The sequence below is a fragment of the Sorghum bicolor genome, chromosome 1, assembly GCF_000003195.3.
Source record: "Sorghum bicolor cultivar BTx623 chromosome 1, Sorghum_bicolor_NCBIv3, whole genome shotgun sequence".
NCBI lineage: Eukaryota > Viridiplantae > Streptophyta > Magnoliopsida > Poales > Poaceae > Sorghum > Sorghum bicolor.
Window position 1 is genome coordinate 59,334,208 of NC_012870.2, and position 20,118 is coordinate 59,354,325.

At 42.1% G+C, this 20,118-nt stretch overlaps 2 protein-coding genes across 8 annotated transcripts; one reads left to right on the forward strand and one right to left on the reverse strand.

Annotated features, from left to right (window-relative positions):
• On the reverse strand, positions 1,912 to 5,593 carry LOC8058772 (succinate dehydrogenase assembly factor 1, mitochondrial). 4 transcript variants are annotated; one of them, XR_002450662.1, is made up of 4 exons: positions 5,435 to 5,592; positions 3,226 to 3,246; positions 2,811 to 3,113; positions 1,912 to 2,184 (listed from the first exon to the last, which is right to left on the reverse strand). XR_002450662.1 is itself a non-coding variant. In XM_021455102.1 (4 exons), exon 3 carries the CDS (start codon positions 3,083 to 3,085, stop codon positions 2,819 to 2,821), a length of 267 nt encoding a protein of 88 aa, XP_021310777.1. In that variant the 5' UTR covers positions 3,086 to 3,113; positions 3,226 to 3,246; positions 5,435 to 5,593; the 3' UTR covers positions 1,912 to 2,238; positions 2,811 to 2,818. The 4 variants fall into 4 exon arrangements, 3 of the variants coding, with proteins under 3 accessions (XP_021310777.1, XP_021310770.1, XP_002467545.1); XM_021455102.1 differs by having other exon boundaries at positions 1,912 to 2,238; positions 5,435 to 5,593; XM_021455095.1 differs by lacking the exon at positions 3,226 to 3,246 and having other exon boundaries at positions 5,435 to 5,591.
• LOC8058773 (myosin-11) lies at positions 7,939 to 15,713 on the forward strand. 4 transcript variants are annotated; one of them, XM_021451799.1, is made up of 11 exons: positions 7,939 to 8,211; positions 9,029 to 9,226; positions 9,330 to 9,452; positions 10,293 to 10,330; positions 10,500 to 10,620; positions 11,065 to 11,123; positions 11,207 to 13,796; positions 13,976 to 14,118; positions 14,484 to 14,759; positions 14,911 to 14,966; positions 15,285 to 15,713. In XM_021451799.1, exons 1-9 carry the CDS (start codon positions 8,146 to 8,148, stop codon positions 14,689 to 14,691), a joined length of 3,546 nt encoding a protein of 1,181 aa, XP_021307474.1. In that variant the 5' UTR covers positions 7,939 to 8,145; the 3' UTR covers positions 14,692 to 14,759; positions 14,911 to 14,966; positions 15,285 to 15,713. The 4 variants fall into 4 exon arrangements, with proteins under 4 accessions (XP_021307474.1, XP_021307473.1, XP_021307476.1 ...); XM_021451798.1 differs by having other exon boundaries at positions 14,916 to 14,966; XM_021451800.1 differs by lacking the exon at positions 7,939 to 8,211 and having other exon boundaries at positions 9,096 to 9,206; positions 14,916 to 14,966.

The window sequence follows — 20,118 nt, forward strand, 5'->3', positions numbered from 1 at the left end:
ACTAGAGGACAAAAATCCTTAAACTTTATACTCAAGACATACTCAATTCAGCATAGCATGGTCCCTTATCTCCACAATAACACTGCTATGTTTTCCTACTGCCTCATCGCATTTCTTGCTTTCGTACATAGGGGCGGATCTGCACCCCGGGCTAGGGGGGCTGCAGCTAGGGGCGTGGCCCAAAATTGCTAAGAACACATCTTCATCTCTAGCCCAAAATAGTTTAGAGTCTAAGGGTGTGTTTGGTTCACGTTTTCGACTTGGCCTGGCTAGCCAACTAAGCAGGGTACCCCAAGCCTAGTTCTCCCAATGCAAGAGGCACTTGTTTGGTTCACTTGCCTTAGCTAAGCCTGGATTGCATTGATCATGTTTGGTTGGTCACCTTGAATACAGTCACCTCTTCCTTGTTTCAGTAGCTTTACCTCTTTGAGACATTACATCGAACAGTTCGTGAGCACTCACCGTCGCGGCTCCAGGAAGACGACCCTGGCCATGGCTCCCGCTCGAGGACCCTGGCCATGCCTCGTGCGCGCGCGGTGCGGCGAGCCCCGCCCCGATGGCCTGCAGCTGGCGCGCGGCGGACCAGGTGCGGGACACGCTCCAGGACAGGGAGCGAAAGTGGGAGGCGGCCGCGGATGCCGCGGCGGCTGAGCCGGCGGTGCGAGACGGGGAGGCCCGCGCGCGGCCGAAGGAGCGGTTGCGGTGGGAGGAGAGGAAGGAGGCGACGCCGTCGGCCCCCGACGCGGCCGCGGCGTCGTCGACGAGGAGCGCGGTGAGGTCGGTGAGCGCCTTGCGCGCGCGGCGGAGCTGGCCCTCGTGGACCTCACCGGGGGACCTGAGCACGGACGCCGCGATGTCGGCGAGGCGCTCCCAGCAGCGAACCTAGTCGACGCCATCACGGGCCGCGTTGCACGTGGCGGATCTGGTCACGGGTAGGTGGCGGATCCACGCGGCGGAGAGGAACTCCTCACCCGCCTCCGCCGCCGCCGCGTCGCCGGCACCGGCACCGGCGTCTGCCGCGGGGAGCAGCTCCGCGAGCGTCGACGCGACGTGGCGCTGGGTGCGATGGGTGAGGAGAAGGGCTTGCCGGCCGGTGGGGTGGAGGAGGAGGGCTCGCCGGCCAGTGGGGTGGAGGAGGAGGAGGCTCGCCAACCGAAGGTGACGAGAACTATCACTCGCCCCTGGCCAAGCCAGGCTCCGCGAGAACGCCCAAATCGGGTGTTTCTAGCAAGCCACTCAATTCGTACGGAATAGGCTTATGGAAGCCTGGCTACCATATTATGTGTTCAGCCCTATCCAACACTTATGTGCTGTAGGATTTCTAGCCTTCTCTTACTATTTAGCCCCCCTTGCATCGTTTCTAGATTTGTAGATCCGCCACTATTTGTACAGTGATGTCCTTCCATAGTTCCATCTATGGGAAATATGAACCTATGTTCTACCATGACTATCGGTACAAGTTTCATTGCAATTCTTCGAGAGGAAAACACGAATTCTACACTGGCTCACTATCAATGATGATCCGTGCTTATCAAGGAAATCCATTTCATATTTGCCAAAAAAAAAGGAAATCCATTTCAGGCTACCCTCTTGACGCTGGCATCGTCTCAGACTATCTGCAATTATGATATTCTGGCTTTTTATCACATTTTTTAAAAAAAATCTCTTGAGATCCAAATGGGGCCTCAGTCACTCTCTTTGTCCCAAGTCAAACTTCTCTAACTTGAACTAAATTTATAGGAAAATGCATCAGCGTCTACAATATCAAATTACTTTTTATTAAATTCTTCATTAAAAATATGTCTTGATAGTTTATTTATTTGGATTTGTAGATGTTAACGCATTTTTTTTTCCTAAAAACTTGATAAAGTTGGAGAAGTCAAAGTTGAGCCGAATCACATGCTTCATATCGCACAAACAGGGTCAGACCAATCACGATATTTTTTTAACGTTAACCTCTGCTTACACCAGAAGGTAGTAAAATAATATTTATTTTCTTTGGATTAGGTGTTACAAGATTGAACTTGAGATTCCCATAGGCTAATTAGAAAACCCCAGAAAATCCCTGGATATCAAATCTGTGGTCATATTTATTTTCTTTGGGCACCATCAATGGCAGGTCCCAAATCTTCACATCGAAAACACTGGTATCATGATGATTCTTTGTTCTGGCAATGAATGGACCTGTAATTTCGACAACTGTTGCTGTAAAAACAGTCCAAGAAGAAGAAGAAATTGCTGTCCAAGAAGAAGAAAAGATGCTGAGATAATAATCAGAATACACAGCTATCATATTAAGGTACTTTTGATGTTTGCACGGTAGTAGAAGGCACATTCATGCATTTAACCATAGACTAAAAGAAAAGCACGAGACAGCTGTTACAAACGAAGGGTCATCGCAATTGAAAAAAAAAAAAGTAACATGGGTGTTATCCTTACAACTAATCCCATCTTAGCATTTTCTAAACGAACCATGATTCCAGGTCATAGTTAACTGCTGTTTGATCATTCATAAAGAACTAGATGGTACTTCTCATATTTAAAGACTTCTTAAGCATGTACAGCACTGGAAAATTTACACACACAAAAACTTGTTGTTTATGACAAGATTTGGTCAAACTTAAAAACCACAAACATCAGCAACTGTTAAATTGTTCAGTTTGGTAACAAGTAGTTATATGCGCAGATATAAGAAAAAAATGTCTTAAATTTGAAGGTTTTTAAGAATTATATTCTAGAAATTAGTGGTCAAAGATATGCATCGAAGACCATGCAAGTCAAATGTGTAAGTGTTTCTGGAAACCATGTACCTCATTAGTCATTTCTTTACTTCAAGCGTAGCAAGTCCAGTAATATCAGGATTCTTGAGCTGCTCAAGCTGCTTCTTCCCTCTCCTCAACAAGTACTCTATGTGTACAAAGTTCCTACGGTCGACACTCCTTGCGTTCTCATGGAACTCTGCTGAGACAACAGACTCGATCCTGCGGCGCTCTTCAGGGGCCTTAAGGCGTGCTGTCCGAAGAAATCCCCTGTACAGCGCCAAAACCTGCTTCTGAATACCAGACAGCTTTGGACGGGAGGCCATATCATCCTTGTAAAGCAATCATCAAAGCCTGATACAAATGTAACTACCAAATGAGTTACTTTCAGACAATTACATGTTTTTGTGATGGAGGAGATGCCATCCTAATTTATAATGGATCAAGCATGAAGCAATGGTCTTACTCTCCTAGAAAACCAGCTTGGCTGCATAAAAAATAATTGCCACATCAAATAAATCATGGCAGCAGTAGATGTACCAAACAAAGAGATGTAAAGAACTAAAGGGTCGTTGATTTTTATTTATTTTTTTTAAAAAAGAAAAGTAAAACTACCTACAGTCCCACCTTAATTGGGTACCAAGGACTAATTTCGATCTTGGGGCGATGGAGAAGAATGACTTAATTGAACTATGGATGGATTGATTGGAAAGGGAGGTTAGCACATAATAAATGAATCATAACTAACTAAAATGACAAGAAATCTTCGGATTTGATTTCACGGCAATGAGAGGAGCCCTAAGAACAGAACAAACTCCTAGGATAATAAATCCAAGCAATCTAGGAATACTGACCAGAAAAATCGGAAAAGGAATAAACCAATCCATAAAGGGAGAAAGAAATCTTCAGATTTGATCACCACTCAGACTGCACAAGAACGATGGATGAACAGTGTTGAAGTGACAACAACGGACAGAATAGCGGAAGGTCGAGGATCCAGTGGGTGGAGGATGGAGGGATGCAAGCACAGTGCCCTGGCTATGCCATGTTTTGGGACTTAGGGAGTAGGTTTGGACTTCAGAGCAGCCCTTGGGCTCGGTCCCTGATGGCTAACCTCCATATAGCCCATGAAATTTTCAAGTATCAAAATTTCTAAATGTTGCTTGACTAGATTTTTTTTATGCCATCACTCACTTTTTGAACCAGCTGGATCTTTCCAGACAAAAATTTAGCAGCCAGGATGTAATCAGTTGGGACCCATACTTGTACTTCCCATGAAACAAATTAATGCTTTGACATTACTGTGCTTTCCTGAATGTGAGAAAATAGCCTCCAATGATAATAGAGTATCACAATTCACAACATGCCAACAAATAAGATGTGGTGCAGTAATTTAGATGTAGTTCCATACAGATTTGGTTATGTAGGTTATTACAGGTTCACAGGTCATGCAGATTTGAAAGTTGTAATTGGTCGACACAGGGAATCGTAAAGCAATAGTCTCTTAACTAGTGTCTACCATACTTTCTATTTACTGTTTAAGTAATGATGTATGCACATATAGGGCTTAACTAACTGCATATAATTGGGCAGCTTTAGAACCAGAGTTTTTTTCACCAGGGTCTGCTTTCTGCCACATTTTGAATCTAAAAGAATTAGTTGTGCACATCATGAATTGAGCACCATAAAACTGCATACTTATACTATGTGGTCGAAATGCTTATATAGTCAATTTTTATAATACATGGTTTTATTTGTGATGATGGTGCCAACTCTGGAAGTCATAGACAAGCCTGGATGCTTCATTGTAATCTTTCACCCATGCGTCAAAGATGAAGCCATTGCTGGTTAATTCAAAATAATAGCACACATATCGAGTGAGCAGAACTTGGTAAATATGATAGCATGAACCACAGTGACATGACCCTTTATCACACAGTTTCATTGTAATAAACTACTATCGCATAGAGCCCTTTCATATCCATGTAAGCACCACAAGCACTAAGGCTGCAGAGGCCTCTTATGGGGAAGTTTTCAACAGAATTTTTTTGGCACTTAGATAGAGTACAATAAGCTAATATAAAAGGATTTGCATATGTAGAATTGCCTAGAGAAAATAATACACCATGAATCTATGACTGTAATTTTTTTCCCAGCACACTTAATTTAGTAGGATAGGACTAGATATATGGGCTAAGTACAGCAAGGTAGCACTTGGGAGAAAAAATACTACTCATGTTTTGAATGGCCACTGCTAAAGTTTTTTCTTGCCTCTGCTGCTACTACTAACACCGACATGAGGACTTTAGCAACTGCCCCTTGCTTCCCAGCTCGCGTTGGTCATGGGTTAGTATCTAATCATGATGGTTCAAATAAGCTGCAACATCCCACACTCAAACTGCATTTCCTACTTCTACGTACAGATATAGGCCAGAGATTCATCAGGCTTGTAGCTGGAACATAACTGCAAACAGGGGCGGACACAGTAAAGGACATGGGTATACAGGGCGGATCCAGTAAAGGGACATGGGTGTACACATGTACACCCAATAATTTTTGCAAAAACTTCGAAGTTAGGAGGATTGTCAAATAGCTAAATAGCTTTAGGTTAGGGTTTCGGTGCTCAGCTTCGCACAGCATAAGGGAAGGGAAGGGAAGGGAAGGGATGGAAGTACCTGGTGGGTGCTCGTCGCCGGCGAAGAGACCAAGGAAAGCCTCAGCACCTGGCCTAGGGCGGCGGCGGCGGCGGCCCAACAGTCGTCTGGGAGCGAGAGGGGAGCGAGAGAGAGACAGTAGGGAAGGAGGGAAGCGGGCGGAAGGGGAAGCAGACGGCGGAAAAAAAAAACGCACGGGAATTTGTGTGTTTTTTTTAATTTTTTTCTCTCCCATTTAATTTTTTATTATTCTTGTTGATTTCATATGTCTATTACAGAAAAATCATATCTATTCTCTTCGTGGACACTATCAGTGGCTAGTAAATATATAATATATTGTAAATAAGTAAATGGAACTTTTTATATTTTATTAAGGTTAAATATTTTTCTATTGAAGCTAGAAGCCATTTTCAAAAAATATATACTAATTTCACAAACCAATAAGCGATAATAATAATTTTCTAAAATAAAAATAATTTTCTCTTTATGACAATTTCCTAAGTGAATATTAAATATTTTTGTGCTATTAAACATGAAACAATAGTTTCAATGAACTAGGAACAATGTTATCATCAATAAAAAATGGTATGAACTCATTAAGAAATCCATGCTCTAACAAGAACTAATACAAAGTACCGACACTTCCATATCTCGTGAACAATTTGAATCTTCCTAGCACTCTCTTTTGATTCTATAATTTATTGAGGATTTTTATGTTGTAGTAGGGTTAAAGATTAGGTTGCAAAATACTTTCGTGTGTTTGCACAGTAAATGAAGTCATCGACTGCTGCAGTAGAGAACTATGTAGAATCTATATACTAAATTGCAGAGTTTGAGATTGAAGGACTAATTAAAAATGTGTTAAACCTATATATCACAAAAAAGAGGTTTACCTTCTGTTGTTATGTTTCAGGAACTACAAATAGAAGAAAGAGTCATTACCTCTATGGTTAACTAGAGTTAAGTTAGATAAGAAGTCCTGACTTATGCCTTGTTGTACAATATATGTATGCATGGCTCAAACCTAAGAGGTTCTTATGCCTTGCCATACTAGTGTACATGAATAGCTAATTCATTTTATATTACAACATGTGGCCTACCCTATTCAGCAAAACCAAGATAAATGGACCAACATTATAGTAACATTAGTGCATATAAACAAGTGGGTTACCTCATGTTCATAATGACACTAATAACATGTGGCCAAAAGGAAATGCCATGGCTTAAAAGAAAATGAACCTATACCGGAATGTTGTTGTTGTTGTTGCAGTCGGGAAAGAGCTTAGCAATGAGAGCCACTCAAGTACTTGTTGGCGTGTTGGCATTCTTATATGTTGAATTCAAATATGTGTTTCTGTTTTTTCACAAAATAATGCAAAGATTCACTAAGCTAATTACAGATATAGATAAAAAAAGAATTTACAATTACATCTAAATAATATGGTTGGTTTTAGTTTAATTGATCCTTATGTTGGACTGCACTTGCAATTGGGTCCTTAATGTTCTTTTGACAAATGGCTGAAATTGGATCATCAATACTACTAAAATCATATAATTGCATCTTTAGAGAAGGAATTCACTGACTGCTACATTGATTGAAACAAGGTATAACCAAATTAGTCATTTAATTTGCTAACTACTAGATGTTTCTCCATTTGGATTCAGAGGATGAACCATCAGGAATGTAAGGCACAGAGAGACATGACATATGGAAGAAATAAGACTAGAAATTGGTACATGGCAAATGAGAATGGTAAGGTCATGAGCTTAACTACTTGATGCACTGCTGAAGAAAACTACAGTCGCCCCTCGAGCTTTGCGCCGAAAACACCAGGAGAGTCCAACGTCGACCCAGGAGCCCTCGCGCTAGCGTCACCTAACCCGTGGATGGCAAGAGGAGGACGAGTGGAGTGAGTGCAGAGGTTGTCATCGTCTGCTAGATGAGCGTACCTACAGAGGGGACTCGATGGCGACGACAGGAGTGGCGGTGGAGCGGGGACTCAATGGCGATAGAGACAAGGAGGGAGGAGCCACATCGTGAGGTTGCTGCGCCACTGTAGGGAGGGAGAAGCCATGCCACGAGTTTAGCAGCGGGGAGCTCAGGACAAGGGCCGCGCGGTTCGACCCTAGGTGCGATTAGGGTTGGACGAGTCACGAACCTATCATCCCTGATTATTTTAGAGTTGAACTGGTTTGATCCGTTGGCTCAAAGCAGGAGCGGTTTTATGTTCTGAAGTGGGTTGAACCGGCCCATTTGTAGGCGGAGGTGTAGGACCATTGAAGAATCAACAGACAATCAACTCGTCCTTTTTTTCGTCACAAGTGCAGCTTTAGGTCCACGTAAACTAGAGTTGGGCCCAATCAATTGGTTTACATAAAAAGTGATAATTTTCTCTTCCCCTAAAAAAGTGATATTTCTCTCTCCCTAAAAAAAAGCGATATTTCTCTCGGTTTTTATATTTTATTTATTTATTTATTTTATATGCCAGAACATTTTTTGTGCGCACATTCCAAGCCCGTAAAACTTGTCTAAAAAAAGGGCGACCGCTTCACCACTCCGACAATCCTCGGCTTGGTTCCCCCAATCCTTCCCCCGCATGCATGTCGCAATGATCCATGCAGGTATAGCGCCATGGCGCGGAGGAGGGTGCAGTGACTGGGGCCCAGATTGATTGCGGCCATTCGGGCGCGAGCACGCACGCACGCCCAAGCGGTGACGAGGTGAGGGCTGGATGTCGAGGCTGAACCGCCGCCGGCAGCGAGTGGAGTTCAGGTTCTCCGGCCTCCGCGCCGTCCAGGTGACCCGGAGACTTTTGTTTGTTTCTCTCATTATTACGGGGGCAAGAATCGCAACTCGACATTGAGCGGTTTGAATTCTGGGTTTATATACCCAAAAAAATGTCGTTGATGATGGGTTACTGCCACGAGATGCGGGGATTTGTCCTCGCGTGATGGATCAGACAATCGATGGATAACCCACTAAATGACTGAATTTAATCTTAAGATGCATTGCTTGGCAGCATGAACAATGCCATTTCCTGTAATAGAACAGAGTTTCCTCCTTGGCGTTGTCATTTCGCTGCTAGATTTAGTAAAGTGATGACAATGCTAGCCATCAAAATCTAGAACGACAGATTATAAATCAAGAGATTATTTAATGACCATTTTTTCGCTACCTCGAGATAATTATGCTTTCTTTTGGAGTGTGCAGACCATAGTGGAGGCATCTGTAGGTGTCTCATTATTTGGGGAGGAGTGTGCTTCTATGCTATTACTGATTATAATGAGCATGCAACTTTAAGCAGTGACTAGGGTCCAGATTGATTGCAACTTTGATTGTTTAAGGGTCTCTGACATTTATTGCTCGGCAGTGGTACTCATTTTACTCAGAATAGGCATGGTGGCATGCATCATAAAACATACAGAGGAAACAATACATGTGCTCATTTGTTCCATGATGATGAAATAGAAACACCAGTTATGCTTGTGAATTCAGTGGTAATGTTGTGTGATGTCCTAAAGTACTTGGGTTTAGAGTTTGATTGACACTTGTTCACTAGTTACCAGTGAGATAAGTTTGTTAATGTTATCTTCTAATTTATTGTTTCTGAACAGGTGCCAGTAGTATCTGACAGGCTGTTACTTTCTATAATCTCAGTGGACACAGGCAAAACAATTGCCAGGTCCAGTAAAGCTGCCGCTCTAAATGGAATCTGTCAATGGCCTGACTCGATCCTGGAATCAATATGGTTTTCTCGAGATGAAGCGTCAAAAGAATATGAGGACTGTCAATGTAGGATTGCTGTTTCCATGGTATAGTGTTGTTGCTATACACATGTTTGTTTATTACTTGTTTATGGGATTTTTGCCTATGTGCTATATTGTAGTGTTACTTGTAAAACATTACCTGTTACAGGGATCGACAAAAGGTGCTATTCTTGGGGAAGTTTTTCTAAACATGACTAACTATCTGAGTTCAGAAGACTCAACTGCAATCTCATTGCCATTGAAGAAATGCAATTCTGGAACAGTTTTACAGGTTGGTTTCAATAGGTGTGCTATCCCCCCCTACAGAATTTCCAAAAGTTTGGTATTTTCATATGATTCACTGTGTTCACCATTCTTTTAGTCTATGTTGTTATGCTTCAAACTAAACTATTGCCGCATAAGTCAAAGTAATTTGATGTTCTCTTGACCTGCATAAATTGTGCTACTTTGCTATTGTCTGAGGTAGTTTCCTATTCTTGTGATCTGGCATCAAAATTCTAAAAAATTAGCAAGATGTTATATACTCACTGGCAGTGATTCGGTTAGGCTATTGCCTTCACTTTGTATTGCAGGAGTGCTTGTGCTTAATTAATAATATACTTTAGCTTATGGTTTGCTACTCCTCGCATGCAACATAGTCTTACTAGGAGTGCACACACTTTAGTGCATCTAAGATATAGTCTGTAACTCCGTATTCCATTTGGTTTGACCAGTTATATCTTGCAAAGAGCTCACAAATCAACTTTTAGTCTAATTTTTTTTTGTCTTTGTGAAAAGATCACAAATTGTATGCTTCTCTGTCCAATAAATGAAGATACTAAAGCTTTTGGATTCTGAGATGTTCATGCATCTTACAGTTTACACAAAGTTTGTGTTTCCATGTAATGAACAAAAATACAAAATACTATGCATTTTGATGTTTCAAGTGGTTGCTGAGCAGTTTTTGTACGAGAGGTCACAACATTTCGCTCATTGGGGTGAGTTGGGTTTAAGTGGTTTTCTAGAGGGGAACCACCTCGGTTTGTCTAGTTTCAGAATCTCTCAGCAGAAGAAATACATTTATTTTAACATATATTTACTTAAACTAATTTCTAATGTTTGTTATGTGCAGCTTAAGGTTCAATGTCTTGGCACAAAGTCTAAATCAAGGTACTTGATCATTCCTATTGTTGCTTTGGTTATATCTTAGGTCTTAGGTGATCACCTCAGTACGACCCTTTTTTCTTGGCTTCTCATAGAAGTTTTTTTTGTTACCTTTTTTCCTATACACTGGTATGGAACTATGGAATGGACCATCTCCATGTTTTGTTGACCATAGTCCAAGCAATGATGACATGGACAACAAATCAGATGGTTCTAATAACTTGATCACCAGAAATGTTAATTTCTCATCAACAAATCATTTAGGTGGTTTTCATCAAGATGAAGTTGGGATTAGGGTACGATTGCTCAAAACTCTTCTTTGTTTGTTATTAATTACTCCCTACGGTTCACAATACTTGTTTTAGAGATGGGGACGAGAAGAAGGTAGATAAAGTAGAGGGAATTAGGTTGTCTTGTATGGGGTTTCTTTCCCCTTCTTTTTCTCTCTAATATAAAAGATGTGCAGCTCTCCTGCGTGTTCGATTAAAAAAAAAGAAGGTAGATAAAATGACAATACTACCCTCAGTTAGTCTTCCCGTGCGTACATGAAGAAATAAGTTAGGCCTTACAATTAAGGAAGGTTATGGGCTTATGGCTGGAAAAATATGTTGAAGTTACCTAGTTGTAGTCTTGTAGAACAGGCATTTTGAAGATTGTAAAAGAGGCTAAAACAAGTATTTTGAACTGGAGGGAGTATTAAGATTACTGTGCGCAAATATAGATTGTGAAATGTATTTCAGGATACAAGCTTTTCACCATCTCCATGGAATGATTCTGATGAGGGATTGTACATAGAGAGGCAAGATACTGCTAGTTCTTTTATTGACATATCAGTGTGGGTCATGGTGATCTGATTTATAGATCTAATGATTCATCTTTCAGTTCTCAAACTCCAGGTCAAAACATGCTGCAGGAGAGTATCGATGAGTCATCCTTAAGTGGTTTTGCTCAATTGTCATCAGGGGCATCTGGTTCATCCAAAGATCTCCTTGACGCTGCTGAAGCAACAATTGAAGAACTTCTTAGCGAGGCACAAATGTGGGAGATCCATTCTCAAAAATTGAGAAATGATCTAGAGACATTACAGAAGGAATGTGATGAAAAATCCAAGAAACAGACTGAGATATTGCTGGTACTTTCTGCTTCACAAGCCGAACAAGAGTCATTGAGACAAGAAATTGAAGAGTTGAAGTTGTCTTTGGAGGTGGCTAATGCACAGCAAACTGTTACTGGAATTCCCAAGTCTGGTGATGCAATAGACATCCAGCTTGAACTAAAAGATGAGGTGCAATTTCTGAGAGAATCAAATGAAAACTTAACAACACAACTGAAGAAGAGTCAAGATGCAAATATAGAGCTTGTTTCTATTCTTCAAGAACTGGAAGAAACAATAGAAGCACAAAGAACAGAAATCTCCAATTTCACTCAAATGAGTAATGTGATTGATCATGAGGTACCCATGAATGAATTGTCGATTCAAGAAGATGCGGAGTGGGAAAGGAAGATGTCACTAAAAGAAGATGAAATCGCAGCATTGAGGGAGAAATTGGATCGTGTACTCAGCATAGAAAATGCAGGTGGTGCTGGTTCTGATGCTATATATCTTGAACTGGAAAAGGAGAATGATTTTTTGAAGGTTCAAATGCAAGATCTTGAGAATGATTGTTCCGAATTAGCAGAGGAAAATCTGGGGCTTATACAAAAGTTGAAAGAAGTTAGTGGGGTCGAAGGACAGGATTCTTGCATTTCTGATATTCAGGAAATGTTAAATGCGACAGATCTTTCTGGGACTTCAAAATCTAGAGGAAAATACCTAGAAAGAAAATGTGCTGACCTTGAGCTGAGGATGTTGAATTTTCAATCAGAGTCTAGAGAACTAGAAGAGAAGCTCAAAAAAAGCCAAGAGGAGCTAAAAGAGAGAACTCTTGAATTATCTGAGCTCACAGAGAACTTAAGTAGCTTCCGTGCTACAGAGTTGGAGAGAGAGGAAATAAATATTGCAAGAGGCTACCAGTTAAGAAGTGAAGAACTAGGAGACACTGAATCTGAATTGAATCTATTGAAGGGTACAATTCAGCTCAAAGAAAAAGAGATTGAAGGCTTGCAGCATTCTAAACTAGAAATGGAAACCTTTATAGATAATGTACTTGGACAGAAGATACATGACCTTGAAATCTGCAAAGTGGAACTAGAGATGTATATATCAAGGCTGGAAGATGAAAAATTAGAATTATTGGAGTCCATTTCTGGAATGGAGGTTGAGCTGACTAATCTGACAAGTGAGTACGAGTCATGTATAGTGCAAATGGATGATTCTAGAACAATGATCATAGATCTCAAGGACAAAGTACAATTGCAGCAATCAGAGTTGGAAGCTCAAAAGGTGGAAGTGAAGAAGAAACAACTAGAATTTCAGAAAAGATTTTCAGAAGTACAGGAGGATTCAGAGGCTCTAAGAAGATTGAATGCTAAACTGCAGGCTAAAGTTGATAATCTCATTGAAGATTGCAATTCTCTTCAAGCATTGACGGATGATCTAAAGAAGGAAAAGTTGGAATTGCACAGTTGTGTTACACAGCTAGAGCAGGAATTGGAGCACTCGAAAAGAAAGACCACGGATTTTTGCAGAACTGTGGACTTCCTAGAGGTAAAACTTTCTTCGATTCAGAAAGATATATCTTCAAAAGAGCAATCTTTTCTCTTGGAACTGGACAATATACTTAATGAGCACAAGGAGCATGAAGAAAAGATAAATCATGCACATTACCTTTTAAACAAGATTGATAAAGAAAAGACTATTGAGGTAGAGAATCTTGAGAGGGAGGTCATGAGCCTTACTGCACAACTATCTTCAACACACGAGGAGCAAGAAAGTTCCATGTTGGATACTATTCGTGAGGCCTCCATCCTTCGAGCAGACAAGGCAAAACTTCAGGCTAATCTTCATGATGTTAATGAGCAGTTGAGACATTACGAGTCTCAGTTGGAAGATGTACGCAAGGAGTCTAAAAGCAAGATTAAATCCCTCACTGATTCACTCAATGTGTTAAAACAAAACGAAGAAATGCTAAAAGCAGATGCCGAGGATATGAGAAGGCTGATGGAAGCTGCTAAATCCAATGAAGAAAATTTAAGAATAACTTCGAATGAGTTAGAACTGAAATATAAATCTAGTGATTATAAGAAACAGCAAATAATGGAAGAAAATTCTGGATTAAAGATTCAAGTTCAGAAAATAGCAGGTGTCCAAGATGAACTTTTGAAAGTGCAAAGTTCCCTTGATGAGGCTAAGTTTGAAAAGGGAAGACTAGAAGAGCTGCTTCAGTTGATGTCTGAAGAATGTGATGAACTAAAGGTGCAAAAGGCCATGTTAACAGACAAAATCTCACATACGCAGGATACTTCAAATACAATCAATGGAGACAAACAAAGTAAAACATCCATGCAAGCAAAGCTAAGCAGCATAAAACAGGTGAGTAACTTAAATTTCTTATTCAGTATGCTTTCAGGCACTTCTCTCAATAAAGAACTTTTGTGTGCGTGCATGGTGAAACATATGAAACTTTTGTTATGCTAAATAATTAGATTTAAATGTGAAAAGTGAAAAACAACTTGGTTACTTTCTCTCAGCTATTTCCTTACTTTTTTTAGGGGAAAAATGATCTAGCTACTGACAACGGAGGTTGTTCTCCAGTTAATGAGGAACCAGACCTGCAAGCAAAGATCCAGTCATTGGAAAGCAGACTTGCCGAAGCTCTCGAGGAAAATAGCATGTATAGGACACAGGTGAAGAGGTAATGCAATTCAGCGCAAACCTTATCCCTTCCCCAACTTTGTGCAAGAAATATAATTTACACTCGCCCCTAAGATTTAATAATATTATATGTATGCATATCCAACGATTGATCAAGTTCCAATAATATGTTAATAAAACTCCATCTTGGCAGTCATGTTAAACATTAGTGTCCTGAAACAGTCGGTGTTACACTGTACTTGCAAAAGAGGAAATACTGTTGTAGAGTCTGGACAAATATTTTTTTTTCTATGAGGCTGTCAATCAGTGTTAGCGATCCAAATATTCAAAAATCTTCAGAAGTATTCATGACCTGGCTGCAGCCTAACTCCTAGCGGATCATATTGTTACTTTTACTCTGTACAGTCCCACTGCAGAGCGGCAATCTGGGAGCAGGAATGGTGAGGGGAATAATGATGACAAAATAGCACAACTGGAATCAGAACTACAAGACATGCAGGGCAGGTTACTGAACATGAGCTTGCAGTATGCGGAAGTAGAGCACCAACGGGAGGAATTAGTGATGGAGCTTAAAAACGTAAATGCAAAGACGAAGGGGGGACGGTGGTTCTAGCAATTAGTGACAGAGCTCAAAAGCTGGGTGCCACAGTCATGAGGCCCACAGGCCACAGCACAGCGAAGGTACCTAATCCTGCTTTGAATGCGCCCAGTTGCATTTGATTACCTGAGGAAAATAATTGTAAAATTAACATTATCTTCTTTGTTACTCCTACTTGTGTTGAACTGAAGCTGAAGCAAGTTTTTTCTCTGTGTGTTTGTTTTTGGAACCAAGGATAGGGGCTCTGTCATTCATATCAGGAAGAAGAGAACCGTCCACTACATATCCTGGTAGGACATACCGACAGAAAAGTCTCCTCAACACCTCACCTAGCAAGCATTTGTTTAATTGATTGGTTTCATTTAAGTTCATGAGATAATGAAATTTTATCTCCAAAATACAAACTTTCATTTCAAATACCGAACATAAGTATTCTGCCTTACTAGATGAATCACCAATGTTTGGAACAATAAAATCATTAAAAAAGGTTCTGCCAAAAAAAAATCCTTTCTTCTACTCAAAGAATCATTTTCAACCTGCTCTTCTTCAACTATATAGCATCGATCCTTCTTTTGGTGCATGTAACATGTTGCTTGTCTAATTGTCAGGAAGCATGTTGTGAAAAAGGCCAGAGGCATCCGGATCTTGGAGGCCACCATCGTGAGAATTGGGCAAGGGCACCAAGAACGACGGGTGTTCTCAAGCCTCAGACAACTTGGACAATGACTATTCTCAGAACTTGAGATGCCCTGATCGTCTTGAACTGTCAATACTTTGCGAGACTAAGCGCGCTAGAATGACAGATCATGTTCATATATATGACCATACAGATCACCCTGCCTTTTTACACGATCGCACAACATAGCCTCTGATAAACGTAGCTCCTGAACTGTGCCTGAAAAAGACTAGATATATGGCATTGGCATTATGTGCTGGTTCATCTCACTCTCTGCAAAGAACCTGTAGGAGACTTTTTGTGTAGGTAAATAACACATGTGATTCGTCTTTGTTTATGCCATCTCGTCACGTGCCCAGAATTTACGCTCCGTTTGTGGGGTGCTGCATGATCTCAACTCTTTGGTGTGGTAGCTTTTTATGCGAGGATTTTATCCATCACCTTCACCTGCAGCAGGTCCGTTGACTTGGTTGTGTGCGAGCCTGCGAAGTGGACGGGTGCTGACGCCCTGTTGCATTCAGAATCAGGCAGCGGTATGTATCTGCAATCTAAATGCCCAGCCTGGACGGATGCTGGCCTGTTGTCTTTCCGATCGCGAGCAATCCATACATGTGATTTGATGTGATGTAATCCCTAGATGATCGATATCGATTGCAAGATTTTTGACGAGTGAAACGATTGTGGACGAAACCGTTTGTTGGGCAGATGCAGAGATTCAGAAAACCGAACCTCGCATGCTTTTTTTTTGAAACATGGAAGTGTTCTCCATTACTCATAGAAAGTCGCCAAATCGTTGGCAACCATTACACGGATACAATTTGGAATGCAAATCTCAGATTGGGGTAGCACCCTGACTCAGACTTGCCCCAAGGGCTGCTAGACCATCAGCGGCCTTGTTACACAAACGCGGGATATAATTGACACTATACATTAGGAAATTACTTCTGAGCAAATCTTTAAATTCCCATAGCAGCCCACCTGCCGAGCATCGATCATAGTCCACTGATCTGGCAGCTTGCACAATCATGTATGCATCAGTCTCAAAAATGATTCTCTGAATGCCCAAATCAGCCGCTCGCTGTAGAGCTTGTAAACAGGCCACTAACTCAGTATGGACAGCTTCATTTACATTTTCCAATCTTCCATAGCCTGAACTGATAACACCGCCATCCCATTCCCTGATCAAGAAACCCCATCCTTCGGATCGTGTGTTTGAGAAAAAAGCTCCATCGCAGTTGATCTTCATACAGCTTTCTGGAGGTGGTGCCCAGCTTTTAGGATTGTTTTGCTGATTACCAACATCCCCCATCTGCTTGATGTTTGACCATTCTGCTGCATAAGAAAAGATCACCTGTGCCAACCGTTCACTACTTCTTGCTTGCTCACCCTCTCTTACTCCACACCTTTCCGACCACCATAGATAGAGCAGGGTTATCACTCTTCGTTGTATATCTGGTTTCATCTTCACAATCGCCTCCACCACTTCTCTTATCGACAACATTTCTGCTAATGTCTCCCTTATTTGTTCAAGCTGTAGTATGGCCCATATCTGGCGGACTCCTTTACACTTGAAAAAGAAATGTGCACCATCCTCATCAAATCGTTCACACATGACGCACTTTGTCTCAATTTTCATTCCTCTCCTTCTCAGATTAACACGAAGTGCTAACATGTTGTGCCCCAATCGCCACAGGAAATGGATCATCTTCTTTGGACAGCTTAAGTTCCACATTCTTTTCCAGAGGGGGTCAGCAACCTGACTGGCAGTCCCTGAAGACGAGTCTCCCCATCCTCTATTCCTTGTGTTGCTCTTTTTATCTTACATGGACACCTTATATGCAGACCTGACAGAAAACTGCCCATTCTTGTTGAAGTGCCAGGCGATCAGGTCATCCATTCCTTCATGTATTGGTATACACAGGATACAATCTGCATCTTCCTCCCAAAAGATATCACGGACTAGAGCTTCATCCCAAGAGCCATTGATCGGGTCTATTAGCTCGTTAACCCGTGTTAATAAGTTTGATCCTTTTGGAGTGAAAGGTCTGCGGGACTCGTCTCTAGGTAGTCATCCATCCTCCCAAATCCGAATGGTCGTACCCGCCCCCACCCGCCAAATGATACCTTTTTTCAGCAATTGTAGACCAGCAAGGATGTTGCGCCATGTATAGGACATATCACTTTTGGGTTTTGCTTTCAATATATCACCATCTGGGTAGTACCTCGCAGCTAGCACCCTTGCGCAAAGCGACTCAGGATTTGTTAGTAATCTCCATGCTTGCTTTGCCAACATTGCAATGTTGAAAGCATGAATATCTCTGAAACCCAGCCCTCCATCCTCCTTGGCTCGTGTCAGTTTCTCCCAGCTTAACCAGTGCATCTTATTATCTTTATCCTGTTGACTCCACCAAAATTTAGCAATCATTGAACTAATCTTATCACACAAGCCTTTTGTCAGATCGAAACAACCCATGGCAAACGTTGGGATAGCTTGTGCCACTGCTTTGATCAGGATTTCCTTCCCTGCCTTTGAGAGCATCTTCTCCTTCCAGCCAAGAATTCTTTGCCAGACTCGATCCTTCAGGTAACTGAAAGTTCCACTCCTGGACGAGCCAACATGTACTGGTAGGCCCAGGTATCGATCATTCATCGTCTCATTTGTAATTTGCAGTATATTCTTCAGAGCAACCTGGTGAAAGGTCCTAATATGGCTAGAGGGGGGGTGAATAGCCTATTTAAAAATTCTACAAACCCACTAGAGCAAGAAGTTTGTAAATAACAAAACGAAGCTTTTTGCTCTAGCTCTAAAGGGGTGTTTGCAAGCCACCTACCCAACAATTCTAGTTGCTATGATCACTATGCACACAAGAACTAAGTCTCTACAAGTTACACTAGAGAACTAAGCTACACAAGGCAAAGTAAGCAACTAAACTAATTACACTAGTTTGCGGTAAGTAAAGGATAGGATGAGATATTTATACCGCCGTGTAGGGGATGAACCAATCACCAATATAAACAATCAAGCACCGAGAGAATGCCAATCAAACACAATTGAGACACCGATTTTTCTCCCGAGGTTCACGTGCTTGCCGGTACGCTACGTTCCCGTTGTGTCGACCAACACTTGGTGGTTCAGTAGCTAAGAGGTGTAGCACGAACCTCGTCCTCACTAGGACACCACAAGAACCTACGCACAAGTGAGGTAACTCAATGACACGAGCAATCCACTAGAGTTACCTTTCGGCTCTCCGCCGGGGAAGGTACAAGACCCCTCACTATCACCGGAAGATGGCCACGAACAATCACCAACTCGTGCCAAAGCTCCTCCGCTGCTCCAAGCCGTCTAGGTGGCGGCAACCACCAAGAGTAACAAGAAAACCGCAGCTAGAACGATCCCCAAGTGCCACTAGATGCAATCACTCAAGCAAATGCACTTGGAATCACTCCCAATCTCACAAAGATGTTTAATCTATGAAGGAGATGAGTGGGAGGAGTTTGCTTAGGCTCACAAGAATGTTATGTATGCTATAATGCCAAGAGAATCAGTCCTAAGCCGGCCAACAACTATTTATAGACCCCTCAAACAAATAGAGCCATTGGCTCTTTCACTGGGCAAAACTCGGGGTCACCGGACGCTCTTAAAGGGGCACCGGACGCTCAGCCCTTGCGTCCGGTGCTCCAACGTCAGCCACGTGTCACCTTTTGAACTTCTCGTGTCAGAGTCTAACGGTCACCTGCAGTGCACCGGACGCTGCCGGACTCATGAGCAGAGAGTTCCGCAAACCTGCGGGTCACCGGACGCTAAGCACCGATAGCGTCTGGTGCTCACCGGACCCATGCGCAGAGAGGGTCGCAAAACGCCCGCACACCGGACGCTAACCACCGGAGGCACAGGCCTGCATCCGGTGCCTGTCGTCCGGTGCCTTACCCTAGCTGGGCCAGGCACTTTCTGCACCAGACGCTTAGACGCAGCGTCCGGTGCTCCAGAAGCCAGCGTCCGGTGAGTGTTTTCTCAGCGAGAAACACTCCCGCGACTTTTCCAAATTTCCCACCGACGCAATAGAAAATATGCACTTCATTTTCTCGAAAAGCGTCGAATCCCGCCGAGCAAGCTCGGTGGGAGGGAGAGAGGAACCCATCCTCTCTCTACCCTTGAAACTCCACCTCCTTCTCAAAGTGTGCCAACACCACAACGTGTGTACCAACAAGTACACGTGTGTTAGCATTTTCACAAACAATTTCTTTGAAGGAGTTAAGTTAGCTCACTAGGTTCTAAATGCATGCACATGAACAATGACATCTAGTGGCACTTGATAACCGCTTAGCCAAAGAATTCCCCTCTTTATAGTATGGCTATCTATCCTAAATGTGATCACACCCTCTATGGTGTCTTGATCACCAAAACCAAAACCCTAAGAAATACCTTTGCCTTGATCTCCATAGGGTTTTGTTTTTCTCTTTCTTCTTTTCCAAGTTGAGCACTTGATCACCTTGTGGTCATCACCATCATCACCATGATCATCACTTGCTCCATCACTTGGCATGTACCAACCTCATTAAGTCTACACACACTTAGCATAGAGGTTAGTACTAGGGTTTTATCAATTATCCAAAACCAAACTAGGGCTTTCACCCGGTCAGCATCCCTTGTATTTGCACTGAATAAAACCGCAGATTTTGTTTTGTTTATCGTTTGCCCTGATACTTGCTCATATAAGGTCAGGATCCTCTGAACTTCTTCTACATTCTCCCGATTTGCCCTAACA

Coding starts and splice junctions, on each gene's coding strand:
- LOC8058773 (XM_021451799.1), top strand. CDS start 8,146: ATGTCGAGGCTGAACCGCCGCCGGCAGCGAGTGGAGTTCAGGTTCTCC. Junction 9,453..10,292: donor ATTCTGGAACAGTTTTACAG/GTTGGTTTCAAT, acceptor TGTTATGTGCAG/CTTAAGGTTCAATGTCTTGG. Junction 10,331..10,499: donor GGCACAAAGTCTAAATCAAG/GTACTTGATCAT, acceptor TGTTGACCATAG/TCCAAGCAATGATGACATGG.
- LOC8058772 (XM_021455102.1), bottom strand. CDS start 3,085: ATGGCCTCCCGTCCAAAGCTGTCTGGTATTCAGAAGCAGGTTTTGGCG.